This window comes from Oryctolagus cuniculus, chromosome 6, assembly GCF_964237555.1.
Source record: "Oryctolagus cuniculus chromosome 6, mOryCun1.1, whole genome shotgun sequence".
NCBI lineage: Eukaryota > Metazoa > Chordata > Mammalia > Lagomorpha > Leporidae > Oryctolagus > Oryctolagus cuniculus.
This window is the reverse complement of record NC_091437.1, coordinates 155,579,783-155,593,584: the sequence shown is the minus strand read 5'-3', so window position 1 is coordinate 155,593,584 and position 13,802 is coordinate 155,579,783. Positions and strand designations below refer to the sequence as shown.

General features: G+C 41.5%; 1 protein-coding gene across 19 annotated transcripts in view; it reads left to right on the top strand.

Annotated features, from left to right (window-relative positions):
- Window positions 1-13,802, top strand: part of CYRIB (CYFIP related Rac1 interactor B) — a 168,927-nt gene that overhangs the window by 102,923 nt on the left and 52,202 nt on the right. For 10 of the 19 annotated variants that reach the window (XM_070075493.1, XM_070075494.1, XM_070075490.1 and 7 more), the window contains one exon: window positions 9,556-9,594. Coding sequence is in view for 1 of the 19 variants with exons in the window: in XM_070075485.1 (XP_069931586.1) it covers window positions 9,556-9,594; window positions 9,804-9,822 (58 nt within the window). In the remaining 18 variants the exon portion in view is untranslated. Of the gene's footprint in view, window positions 1-9,555; window positions 9,595-9,803; window positions 9,823-13,802 lie in introns of all 19 variants that reach the window. The other 9 variants (XM_070075485.1, XM_070075487.1, XM_070075488.1 and 6 more) reach the window with 1 other exon arrangement.

Sequence of the window (13,802 nt, the reverse complement as noted above, 5' to 3'; positions counted from 1 at the left end):
TTAAAAAAAGATTTATTTGATAGAGAGAGGGAGAGACACACAGAGACAGAGAAATCTTCCACCCATTGATTCAGTCCCAAAATGGTCACACTGGCCAGAGCTTGGCCAGGCTGAAGTCATGAGCCTAGAACTTCTCCCAGGTCTTCCATGTGGGTTGGCAGGGTCCAAAGTAGTTGGGCCAACCTCCACTGCTTTCCCAGGCACATTAGCAGGGAGCTAGATAGGAAGTGGAGCAGTTGAGACTCAAAAACTGGTCACCATCTGGGACAACACCATGGCAGGGAGTGATAGATTGGTTTTTAACGAAGCATTTTATGGTTCAAGTTAGTACGAAAGTAGTAGTTGTTTGGGGCCAGTGCTGTGGCTCACTTGGTTAATCCTCCTCCTGCGGTGCCGGCGTCCCATATGGGTGCCAGTTCTAGTTCCGGTTGCTCCTCTTCCAGTCCAGCTCTCTGCTGTGGCCAGGGAGGGCAGTGGAGGATGGCCCAAGTGCTTGGGCCCCTGCACCCGCATCGGAGACTAGGAGGAAGCACCTGGCTCCGGCCTTAGCAGCCATTTGGGGAGTGAACCAACGGAAGCAAGGCCTTTCTCTCTGTCTCTCTCTCTCTCTCTCTCATTGTCTAACTCTGCCTGTCAAATAAAAAAAAAAAAGAAGAAGAAGAAGAAGAAGTAGTAGTAGTAGTTGTTTGACAGAAAGTTGCATTACAGAAAAGAATATTGTAATCGCTATAGTTTGAACAGAACTGTTTCCTGAAAAATAATTATCTCCTCCCTTTCCTTTCCTACTCAGAAATTCTGTGTCTGCTTGGAGTTAGCTATTCAACTGTTAACAGTTTATACCTTTTGGATATTTTATATAAAACTTTTCTTAGGCTCATGAGAAATATGAATATTTTAAACCTTCTGGAGCATGGATTTATAATAGAGATTAATAATTTCTTGGTAATGTCCATTTCAAAATGCTAAAATATAGTTGATACTTAATATTAACAATTACATAATATTGTATATTATGTATAGTTGTTCTTCTGTACCTGCAAGGGATTGGTTCCAAGACCCCTCATAGATAACAACATCTGTGGATGTCCAGGTCCCTTTACCTAAACTGATATAACACCTGTGCATCACCTGTGCACATTCTCCTGTGTACTTTAGCTTACTTATAATACCTAATGCAGTGTGAATGCTATATAAGTAGTTACACAGTATTTTTTAGAGAATAATGACAAAAGTTTATGTGTTCATTACAAAGATGTTTTTCTGAATATTTTCAAATCACTGTGGTTGAATTAATGGAGGCCACGATAATGCACTTAGCTTGATATTTGTATATGAGTAGGAAATTAATTCTGGTTATGGCAGTGAGGGAGGATCCTAATGCAGTCTTTTCACTTTTTTTTTTTTTTTATACCATCTTTTTGTGGTTGTAAACTTAGTGTTCCATGCCATAGAAACCTGGCAATTCTGTTCTGGCATTTGAGCTCTGCTGTGTCTTAGACATGATTATTATTAAGTACTTAAAATGCAGTGTCCAAATAGGAAGTCTGTGTATTATAATTTTAGTATTAAGAAGGATAATGACCCATTCAAGAAAATTAGCATTTCTGCTAATCTTCACATGTACTTTGATAATTATTTTTGCAGTTTTACAAATATGAGGAGACTTTTTAAAAGTTCTTAAAAAATGGAATCAAACGGTAAGTTTAGGGTAGATGTTGTCGTGCAGCTTGTCAGGCCACTGTTTTGGATGCCTACATCCCATTTTGGGGTGCCTGGGATCAAGTTCCACCTCTGCTTCTGATCCAGCTTTCAGCTCATGCGCAGGGAGGGAACAAATGGTGGCCCAGAGTAAAGTTCATGCCACCCACGTGAGAGACCCAAATGGAGTTCCTGGCTCCTGGCTTTAGCCTGTCCCTGTCCTGACTGTTGTAGGCATTTAGGGGGAGAAATAACAGATGGAAGATACCTCTTTTTGTCTCTTTTTCTGTCTTGGTCACTCTTACTTTCAAATAAATAAATAAATAAATATATAAGGCTTTTAAAAACCTACATAGAATTGTTGTAAGAATTATAACTGTATTTTGTTGCCCCAAAATTTGAAGTTCATGCATAGTTTTTGAATAATACACATTTTCTGTGTACTTTTTGAAGATACCCTTGTAAAGGAAACTGATACTCAGATAATTTATGTAAGCAGAAATCTCCATTTTATAAATAACAGAAAAGATGCTCAGAGAACTTAATGTTTATATTTTTTACAAAAGGAATTTATTTATGAGAGAGAGAGAGATATGTAGAGCTCCTATCTGCTGTTTCACTCCCCAGAGCCTGCAGTGGGCATAGGCTGTGCTGGTCCAAATGCAATGTGGGTGGCAGAGACACAGTTACTTGAGCTGTCACTGCTGCCTCCTAGGATCTGCATTAGCTGGAAGCTGGAATCAGGACCTGGAGCCAGGTATTGAACTCAAGTAATCTTATGTGGGGTGCCAGCATTTTAACCAGCATCTTAGCTGTTTGTCTAATCATCTCCCTTGAACTTTAAGTAAATGGAAACTCAACCTAGGTCTGTCTTATTCTATGACCAGTATTCTCAACCTTTTTGCTGTATATTTCCATTTTTTAAAAAAGATTTATTTTTATTTATTTGAAAGAATTACAGAGAGAGGTAGTGATAGAGAGAGGGGTCTTCCATCCGCTGGTTCACTCTCCTGTTGGCTGCGATGGTTGGCGCTGCGGCAATCTGAAACCAGGAGCCAAGAGCTTCTTCTGGGTCTCCGACACAGGTCTAGGGGCTCAAGGACTTGGGGCAACTTCCACTGCTTTTCCAAGCCATAGCAGAGAGATGGATTGGAAGAGGAGCAGCTGGGACTAGAACCAGCACCCATAAGGGTCCGAGGTTTTAACCTGCTGCACCACAGCGCTGGCCCCTATTTCCTTTTAATTATTAAAGATTGTAAAATTTTTTCATAGGTATGTTTGCTGCTTTGCCTTCCTCTTATAAATTATTATGATGATATTTTTCTCTAACCTTGATTATATGCATTCATATGAGCTATTATATTAAAACATTTTGGGACCCTTTATTATTAATTTCTATATGGTTAGTAATTTTTGCATTTAAGTTTCTAACTGTGGATCAATCAAGGTCCATGTCTGCTTCTTATTAAATTTTAATATATTATTTCTCCAAATATAGTTTAAGATACTGATTTCCTGAGATTTAGTTTTAAGACATTAAACTCTACTCCATCTGCAGTATTGGCTGAAAAGAGTCTTACCTTGGTATTCCATGGTGATATTTCAATACTAATTAAATAAAGTTTTCCTTCCTCATTGCCCTGTTCCTCGCCTTGAATAATCTCCTTTAACCTTCTACCTCCTTTTCTGGCTTGTCCAAATCCTAATCCTGTCCATCATTCCAGGTCTCTTCTTTTTTTTTATTTTTATTTTTAATTTTTATTTATTTATTTTTTTTGACAGGCAGAGTGGACAGTGAGAGAGAGAGACAGAGAGAAAGGTCTTCCTTTGCCGTTGGTTCACCCTCCAATGGCCGCCGCGGCTGGCGCGCTGCGGCCGGCGCACCGCGCTGATCCGATGGCAGGAGCCAGGAGCCAGGTGCTTTTCCTGGTCTCCCATGGGGTGCAGGGCCCAAGCACCTGGGCCATCCTCCACTGCACTCCCTGGCCACAGCAGAGGGCTGGCTTGGAAGAGGGGCAACCGGGACAGAATCCGGCGCCCCGACCGGGACTAGAACCCGGTGTGCCGGCGCCGCTAGGCGGAGGATTAGCCTAGTGAGCCGCGGCGCTGGCCTCCAGGTCTCTTCTTAACACCTAATCTCCATGCCCTCTTCCTAACTGCCAGTAAATTATCTTATTTTAATTGCCACAGAACTGCTCCTCTGTATGCATCTTTCTGTTAATAAATTTTTACCTTAAATGTTTTAATTGCCACAGTGAGTTACACTAGACACTTCTAGAGGTTACCGTCCTTTTCATCGTAGTCTCTCCCGAGTTTCTATTTTGGTGTTATAGACAAAGCAGACCATCTGATTAAGTATTTGCAGTGTGTGTATATTATATTTATATATACTTGGGCCTATTCTGTTTTCTCTGTTCTCTTCCCCTAATTGTATAACACTTCTATGGAGTCTTTAAAAGATGTATTTATTTATTTATTTGAGAGGCAGAGGCAGAGGCAGAAGCAGAGAGAGGTCTTTATCTGCTGGTTCATTCCCCAAATGTCTGCGTTGGCTGGAGCTGGACCAATCTGAAGCCAGGGACCAGGAGCTTCTTCTAGGTCTCCTTTGAGGATGCAGGGGCCCAAGGACTTGGGCCATCTTCTACTGCTTTCCCAGGCCATAGCAGAGAGCTGGATCAGAAGTAGAGCAGCTGGAACTTGAACTGGCGCCCATATGTAATGCCAGCACTGCAGGTGGCAGTTTTATCTGCTATTCCACAGTGCCGGCCCCTCTATAAAGTCTTACTTATTAACAAGAAGGACTGATCCTGCTCATCTGTTGTTCTCTTAAGAAATTTTTATAGACCTGCATGTTTCTTTTTTTTTCTCTAATGAATATAGACTACTTTTTCAGGTTCTTAAAACATTTTTATATTTGTTGGGATTAAATAATGTAGCTTGTAATATTCACTGTCTGATCTGGGAACATGGTCAGTAGGTCCATTCATTCCAGTGTTCTGTTTTTGATTTCTAAGGTGGTATTTCAGATTGCCTTGTGTATGTCAAGTGGAGCTTAAACAAGGTGAATTCATTTAGTTTTTATCATAAATTGAAATGAAAGAGGAAGACAGTCTCTGTTATATAAACAGTTAGATTTATGTACCATCATTGGAACCTGTAAACATGATTGACACAGTGTACTGAAGTTATAATTCTTAGGCTTTTACGTTTGACTGTAGGCTAAGAAATTGAACACTTACAGAACTTTTAGGTTTATAGATTTTAGGTACCTGGACTAACCAGTCGAAATAATACTGTGATCATAATTGATTGGATTTCTAAGGAAGGGTGACTATAATTAAAAATTTATTATGTCTTGGTTTGTTAAGAACTTTTTCCATGTTTTATGCAGGCAGCAGTGATTTTTACCCTATGATTTATAAAAGAGGCCAGGCAAGCCACTTATTTTGTTTATTTCTCAGTTACAGTGGGCCTTAGGAAAGGAAGTTTGTCTTTCTTGGAAAAAACAAAAAAACAAACACAAAATTTGTTCATTCCATTTGTAGTAACATTGATCAAAGAGAAGCTTTTGAGAAAAACCGGGGTGTGTATAAATAGCCTCCATTCATACCCTGATAGGAAGCAGTGGTTGATTACAAAGTAATGGTAAGTTGTAAACAATGTGAAGTTCTACACCTGATGTTGCAAACTGATGGTTCATCAGCCACATAGAATCCTGGAACTGTTTGATTTGGCCTAGCAAGTGATCCTGTAAAACACATTCTGTTAGATGCTTACATCAAAAATTTGATTCCCATGAGTATCTGGAACTGGATCACCTATATTTTTAGCATGGCATGTTAATAGCAGTGATTTGTTTGAATAACACACATACACACACATTTGCTCTATTTTAAAGTAGCATTTCTGTCTTTTCGTAAGGTGTCCCCAGCCAATCCCAAATGCATTTAACTTTGCAGCCTCTGTTCTCGTGTTTATTGAATGCAGAAGGAATAGAAGATCTAATATTGCTAAAGCTGGAGTGGACGTCATGGTGCCTCAGGTTAAGCCACCACTTGGGATGCCCACATTCCCTGTCAGAGTGCTGGTTTGAGTACTGCCTTTTCCATTTCCAATCCAGTTTCCTGCCAATGCTCCTGGGAAGCAACAGATGATGACTCAAGAACTTGGGTCCTGGATAGGGTTCCAGGCTTCTGGCTTTAGCCTAACCTAGCCCTGGGTGTGTTGTGAGCAAACCAGTGGATGGAAGATAGATTGCTTGTTCTCTTTCTCTGCCTTTTAAGTAGATGAACATAAACATTTTTAAAAAACATATTGCTAATGCAGCTGAATCATTAGGTTGAGATAAGAAGGGCCAGATTTGTGGTCTACTGGCACCGGCATTCCATATTGGAGTGCCTGTTTGAGTCCTGGCTGCTCTGCTTCTGTTCTTCTTCTTCTTCTTCTTCTTCTTCTTCTTCTTCTTCTTTTTTTTTTTTTTGACAGAGTGGACAGAGAGAGAGACAGAGAGAAAGGTCTTCCTTTGCCGTTGGTTCACCCTCCAGTGGCCACCGCGGCCAGGCCCGCTGCAGCTGGAGCACTGCGCTGATCCCAAGGCAGGAGCCAGGTGCTTCTCCTGGTCTCCCATGCGGGTGTAGGGCCCAAGTACTTGGGCCATCCTCCACTGCACTCCCGGGCCACAGCAGAGAGCTGGCCTGGAAGAGGGGCAACCGGGACAGAATCCAGCGCCCTGACTGGGACTAGAACCTGGTGTGCCGGCGCCACTAGGCAGAGGATTAGCCTGTTGAGCCGCGGCGCTGGCTCTCTGCTTCTGTTCTGATCCAGCTTTCTGCTGATGTGCCTAGGAAGGCAGTAGATGATGGCCCAAGTACTTGGATCTCTGCCACCCATGTGGGAGACCTGGATGGAGTTCCTGCTTTCCTGGCTTCAGCATAGCCCAGCCCTGGCTGTTGCAGCCATTTAGAGTGAACCAGTGAATGAAAGCTGTATCTTTCTTTGTCTCTCCCTCTTTCTGGTCTCTCCCTCTCTCTGTCCTTCTACCTTTCAAATAAATAAATAAACAAATAAATCTTTTAAAAACTAGGAGATAGGAAGTGTGAAGGTATATATAAGAAGAAGTAGTTGGAGAAGAAATGGCTTCTGTTGTAATCAGCTGAGATGAGAGAGTGGAGGAGAGTTGAGAAGTGCAGTTTTGGATGTATTAAGTTTGAGTATCTTTTAGAACATTTCATTGATGATTCTAATTATATAATGGGTATACAAGTGTTTGGTAGGAGAGAAATATCAAGACTAGACATAAAAACTTGAGCTATATGGATGATACATAAAGCCTTGAAATGAAGGGCCAGCATTGTGGTGTAGTGGGTTAAGCCACCATCTGCAGTGCTGGCATCCCATAAGGGCACCACCAGTTCAAGTCCCAGCTGCACTACTTCTGATCCAGCTCCCTGCTCATGTGCCTGGAAAGCAGCAGAAGATAGCCCAAGTGCTTGGGCCCCCTGTACCCATAGCAGAGACCCAGAAGAAGCGTCTGTCTTCAGCCTGGCCCAGCCCCGCTCGTTGCAGCCATCTGGGGAGTGAAAAGTGGATGGAAAATCTCTGTCTTTTTTCTCTCTCTCTCTCTCTAACTCTGCCTTTCAAATAAATAAAAAGAAAAGAAAAAAAAGTCTCGAAATGAAATGAGATCACAGCGGGAGCAGAGGACCCAGAACTGATTCCTTGTCATAGCAGCCTGCAGGAGTGTGAGGGAAGAGGAGATTAAGAAAGGACCCACCAGTGAAGTAGGACAAAAAGGAAGGGAGAATGGTGTCTTGGAAAGACAAGTGTCTTAACCTAGTTTCACCCTAAAAGCAGAGCCTGAAGCAGGGGCTTTTCTGAAGATAATTTGTTTGGGGACACGTTAAGGAGGAATGGAAGTTGGAGTACTGGGGCAAATGGAAAAGGAAGAAGGGAAAGCCCATGTAAGGTTGCAAAATTGAGCTGATCACTTCTGTGAGCAACTGGGGCTTGATTCTGAGGAAGCCCTCTGTGAAGATTAGAAGAAAATGCCTTCCTGTGGGAAGAAGAGATATTTATCTACCAGGTTCCATCCTGGGTTGGTTCAAGGGTTGCCCATCATTAATGCCTTTACACTTCCAGGTTTGTGTCCGTCTCTGGGTTGCTGAAGAGTTCCTGTCAGCAGCTCGTGTTGTAAAGCCCAAAGCAGAAAGTATGCCACAGATAGTGCAGCCAAGGGGCGGTGGGTCAGCTGGGATGAAAACATGGGATGGCGTGCACAGGAAGTGCCCTGTACAGCCACCTGGGACTTCCATTAAATGCTGCTCCTAAGCACAGCCTACCACAAAGCTTTCAGGGTGGTGGCTGTAACAGGATAGTTAGTGAGACGTTGTTCATCCTCTCAGTCTTCTACCATCCCTTTCAGATTTCCCTCCCCTTCAGCCAGCACTTCCGCAGGTGAAACTTTTCTCTTGTACAGTGACCTGGATTTTCTCCCTTTTAAGGGATCGTTGCCTTTAGTTGCCTTATCCCTTTCATGTGTAGTTGCTGCAGCTGTCTACTGGTGTGGCAGCACCATTTGAATCCCCTGGGTTCTCAGTGTGTTGTCTTGTGTCGGCATTGTGTAGCATCACCTGTAGATCCTCAAGGTGCACTTCCCATATGATCACCCCTTCCTAGCATGCTGGTCCAGAGTGAACAGCCCAGAATGACTAGCACAGAATTTCTGTGGGACTCTCCCCGTGTCTCCTGGCAGAAGCCCCCTTCTTGTTCTGGAATCAGAATTCCAATCTAGTGGAGCCTGTGGTTGCCAGTCCTATTTCATCTGTTGGTTCATATTTTTTTTTAAAGATTTTGGGGGGGAGGGGATAGGGCTGTTTTTAACCTGTCGGAGACATGGTTCCACATTTCAGCCTTTGAAAGTCTGGTTCAGTTTAAGTTCATTTACTGTCACAGGGGACGGTGCCCCATTTTCTCAAGATGTGACCCAGCATCTTTTATATATAGAAACTGTTGTTAAATCTAGGATTCTTGAGAATTGAATAAATACTTAGGAAAAGGAGTTTTCATCTAAAAACTAGTTAGTCAAATGCTGCTTCTTAATCTTTGTGAATGAAGCTACTTTGTTATAAGTGACTGTTGTTCTTAACTGTGAAGTTATAATAAACTCACCCTGAAGATTTCATTTAACCTAAAGTTGTTTTAGGCTTTGAAGTTGTGAAACTGTTACATAGAGAGGACTTTGTGATTCACTGAAATTTTGCCGAATGTGCCTCCAGTGAATAATAGGTTATTGACAGAGATTAAGGTCTTTATTACCTGTTGTAAAACTCATTTTTGATACATTGAAATTGATTGATCTTAAGCTAGTATAAAAATATATAAATATGTCTCTTTTGGTAATTTTAGAATCTGGTTTAAAGAGTAAGGAGGAATTAACTAACTTTCCTTTCTGTTTTGTTTCTTGCTTTATCCACCTTGAAGAGAATTGTGTACTTTGCTTGTTACACCTATGAAGTTGCTTCAGAAAAAAAAAAAATTGAAGCCTGTACATAGTTTTTTCATAACGGGAATTTCCACGACCTTTTTGAAGACCCCCTTATATTAGTTTTCAGTGTCTTCCGATGACAGCTTAGTTGTCTTACCAACTATTGGTGTTTTTCAGGACTTAAATGATACTATACTCTGAATAGGTCTTCCCTAAACGTGGCTGAGTTAATTCAAGGAGTTAAATATCTATATTTGTATTTATGAACCATGCCTGTGATAGCTTTCATGAGCTTCCATTTTTTAAAGTTGGCTGTAGTAAAAACTTGTTTGAAAATAAAATAATGTTTCACATTTTTTTCTTTCTTTAAACAGATAGAAGGACAACGACAGAATCACCAGCACTGGCTGAAGGTAAATATGTCTTTGGGAGAAATGATTACTCAAATATAAATGAGAAGTCTTGACTTTAATAAAAACCGACATTGACTAAATATTATTTAAGAAAAATATGCTATACATAGTGTTGAATTTCTAAAAATATCTTTAAGAAATACTCTTTTAGTTTCTGGCTTAGAAAGCAGTGAGGAAAATGTAAATTAATTGGAACTTTTTTTTTACAGCTTTCTTCCAATAGGAGAGGTATGTGTTTTTCTTTGAATTTCTTTGTAAGTCATTTTAGCTGTGACCAGTATGGTTGATTAAGATCTAAGCCATAACTTCAGTGGTTTAAATATACATAAACTTTTTTATTGGAAACTAGACAAGAAACACGTTGGTTTTGTACCCCCCCTTTTTTTTTAACTCTTAGAAGAATACTTAACAAAAATAGTAGTTACCATTAAAAAGGGTCCTGAGTGCTTAAACATTTGTAGTCCTGCAATTTTTTATTTATACAAAGTTAGTAAGTGTTTTTAAATGTAATTTTAAACATACTTTGTGTTCCTAACATAAACATGATCAGCTTAAAATCATTTCTGTGTTCTTACTAATCATTCACAAGGGATGTATTCATTTAAAGACTAGCCTCTCTCTCTCTTTTTTTTTTTTTAAAGATTTATTTAATTTATTGAAAGAGTTACGCAGAAAGAGAAGGAGAGGGAAAGAGAGAGAGGTCTTCTTCTGGCTGTTTCACTCCCCAAATGGCTCCAATGGCTGGAGCTACGCCTATCCAAGCCAGGAGCCAGGAGCTTCTGAGTCTCCCACATGGGTGCAGGGGCCCAAGGACTTTGCCATCTTCTACTGCTTTTCCAGGCCATATCGGAGAGCTGGATCAGAAGTGGAGCAGCAAGGACTTGAACCAGCACCCATATGGATGCTGGCACTGCAGGCAGCAGCTTTAACCACCTATGCCATAGTGCCGGCCCCTAGCCTGTCTTTGTATTAGAACTGATTTGACAGGGTGGTCCTTGCAAATTGTCATCACCCCACCATGTGGGAGTTCCAATACAACTGGTTTTGTGCAAAGGATGATCTATTTGATAATCTGCTGAAGCCTGTGAAACTCACCTCAGAATAATGATTCTGATTCATGACTTTATGAAGAAAAATACATAGGACTAGAAAGGAAACATGTTATATTGAAATACTGTTAACAGATATTAAAAATGCATATTTGTAGTTGAGAAAATATATGTTTCTCATGTGAGAAAATAAGCTTTAGGGCAGTTCTGGTATTGACTGTAATTTTAAATAGTCACACAGTTGTAATATGAAAATACCATTGGTTCGTATTAACAAATCTGTGGGAGTTTCTAATATTTCTGTAGTTTGTTGTGCTGCTTGTAGAAACTAAAGGGCTGCTAATTTTCATACGGAGATTAGTGAAAAGGTTCTCATCCAGATTCACTGATGACTGCATTCTCTGTGGTCCCCAGATTAAGACCTCTTGTTACTAAAAAGACGGGTAGACCTTTCTTTCTCCACCGTACTTTAATTGCTATAATTTTTTTATGTTTTATGTAACTAATCTTAAAGAAGTAGAGTAACCCATTCATTCTTTAAAAATGTTCAAATAATGTAGGCTGGATATCTATGAAATAGCTCTGAAGAAGCTATGTTTGCTGGTCAGTGGTAACAGAAACAATAGCCTGTTTTGTGGGAAAGAGAGTAGAAAGTAACTATTAAGCCTTGAAGAGTGCTTGCCTTCCAAGAACTCAGATTCTTATTAAGGAATGTAAGTAAATATTAAAAAAATCAGTATGATACCAAAAGTTTTTAACGAAAAATGCTATAAATGTATTGGGCAGAGTATATAGATAGTAAGTGCCCTGACGCTTGTGTTCTGGAAGCACCAAAAAGACAAAAGACGCGCTGGCACCGCCACTCACTAGGCTAATCATCTGCCTTGCGGCGCCGGCACACTGGGTTCTAGTCCCGGTCGGGGCGCCGGATTCTGTCCTGGTGCCCCTCTTCCAGGCCAGCTCTCTGCTGTGGCCAGGGAGTGCAGTGGAGGATGGCCCAAGTGCTTGGGCCCTGCACCCCATGGGAGACCAGGATAAGTACCTGACTCCTGCCATCGGATCAGCACGGTGCGCCGGCCATTGGAGGGTGAACCAATGGCAAAGGAAGACCTTTCTCTTTGTCTCTCTCTCACTGTCCACTCTGCCTGTCAAAAAATTAAAAAAAAAAAAAAAAAAAAGACACACACAAGCAGTCACCAAGTGTTTTTAGTCCCTTCGGTGATGTGACAGTGTGCCAGCCTCAGATACGGAGGCCCCTGGTATGGGCTCCCTAAGTGCCCAGGCTTGTACAGCACCTGGTCACTTACTACAGATAAAGAGAACAGAGGATCTACTGAGGTTTGGTTGATAGTTGATGTTGCTTTTGAAGGAAATCTGCTGGGTGTCTGACTTGAGTGCTTGTTGTGGTGGTGATTCTGGATTCGTTCAGTATCATGTGGCCCTGCTGTTATATTTAGGAGATGTTCTCTCTCTCTCTCTCTCTCTCTCTCTCTCTCTTTTTTTTTTTTTTTTTAAGATTTACTTATTTATTTGAGAGTCTGAGCCATCCATAGAGAGGAGAGGTAGAGAGAGAGGTCTTCCATCCACTAATTCACACCCCACTTGGCCACAGCAGCTGGAGGTGAGCCGATTTGAAGCCAGGAGCCAGGAGCTTCCTCTGGGTCTTCCCACGTGGGTGCAGGGGCCCAAGGACTTGGGCCATCTTCCACTGCTTTCCCAGGCCACAGCAGAGAGCTGGATCGGAAGTGGAGCATTGGGATGCTGGCACTGAAGGCGACAGCTTTACGCGCTACACCACTGCGCCAGCCCCTGGAGATATTCTCAAAAGCTGCATTGCCAGATACATGGGATTTAGCCCTCCCATCACCCTCCTCCCCCTTTTTAAACTAATTTGCTGCCTTATCCAGGTCACGAAATTTCTCTGATGTTCAATTATGGTTTCTTTTTGATAACATTAGATGATTGAGCTGCCTGCCTTCACAAATTCTTCATTCTTCCTGGACTCAGGTTTTCTCTCCCTTTCTCCCCTTTACTTTCTTCATTTCTGTTTTCTAGCTCCCAGCAACTGTGGACATATGGTAAAATCATTCAAAGTAGTTCAGTGATTTGAGTTTTGATTTCTATGAATATTTTCTTTTTGTATGCTCTATGAAACTTTAAAAGTTAAAGTAATTAGGGGCTGATGCTGTGGCATACGGGTTAAGCCACCACCTTCAATGCCAGCATCTTGAATGGGTGCTGGTTCAAGACCCGGTTACTCTGTTCCAATCCAGCTGTCTGTTAATGTGCTAGAGAAAGCAGCAGAAGATTGCCCAAGTGCTTGAGCCCCTGATACCCACATGGGAGACCCAGAAGAAGCTCTTGGCTCCTAGCTTTGGCCTGACCCAGCCCCAGCCATTGTGGCTGTTTGGGGAGTGAATCAGTGAATGGAAGATTGCTCGCTCTCTCTCTCTCTAATTCTGCTTTTCAAGTAATAAATCAGTCTTTTTTTTTTCTTAAAAAGCTTTAATAATTAGATGGCATGCTTAGTTCAAAAAAGTTTGTATTATATACTGAATTTGGTATTAATAATGGCTTCCAGAATTGATTTAAAATTCCACAATGTAAGAAAACAAATTTTTTTTTTATAAATCAGCTGTTTAAAATTTTGATCAGGCCAGCGCCATGGCTCACTAGGCCAATCCTCCGCCTGCGGCACCTGCACCCTGGGTTCTAGTCCTGGTTGGGGCGCTAGATTCTGTCCCAGTTGCTCCTCTTCCAGTCCAGCTCTCTGCTGTGGCCCGGGAGTGCAGTGGAGGATGGCCCAAGTGCTTGGGCCCTGCACCTGCGTGGGAGACCAGGAGGACACACCTGGCTCCTGGCTTCAGATCGGTGCAGTGCGCCGGCTGTAGCGGCCATTTCAGGGGTGAACCAATGGAAGGAAGACCTTTCTCTCTCTCTTTCTCTCTCTCACTGTCTAACTCTGCCTGTCCAAAAAAAAAAAAAAATTTTTTTTTTGATCAGCTTTCACAGTGTTATTTATACAAAGGTATAAGGCCTTGACATTTGAAAATAATCACAGAATATACTTTTTAAATTTACCCAGTGGTCTGTCTCTTCACCTATAATAAAATAATACTTCAAAAAGTGATGTAATGAAAAAATATGTATATTAGGTTA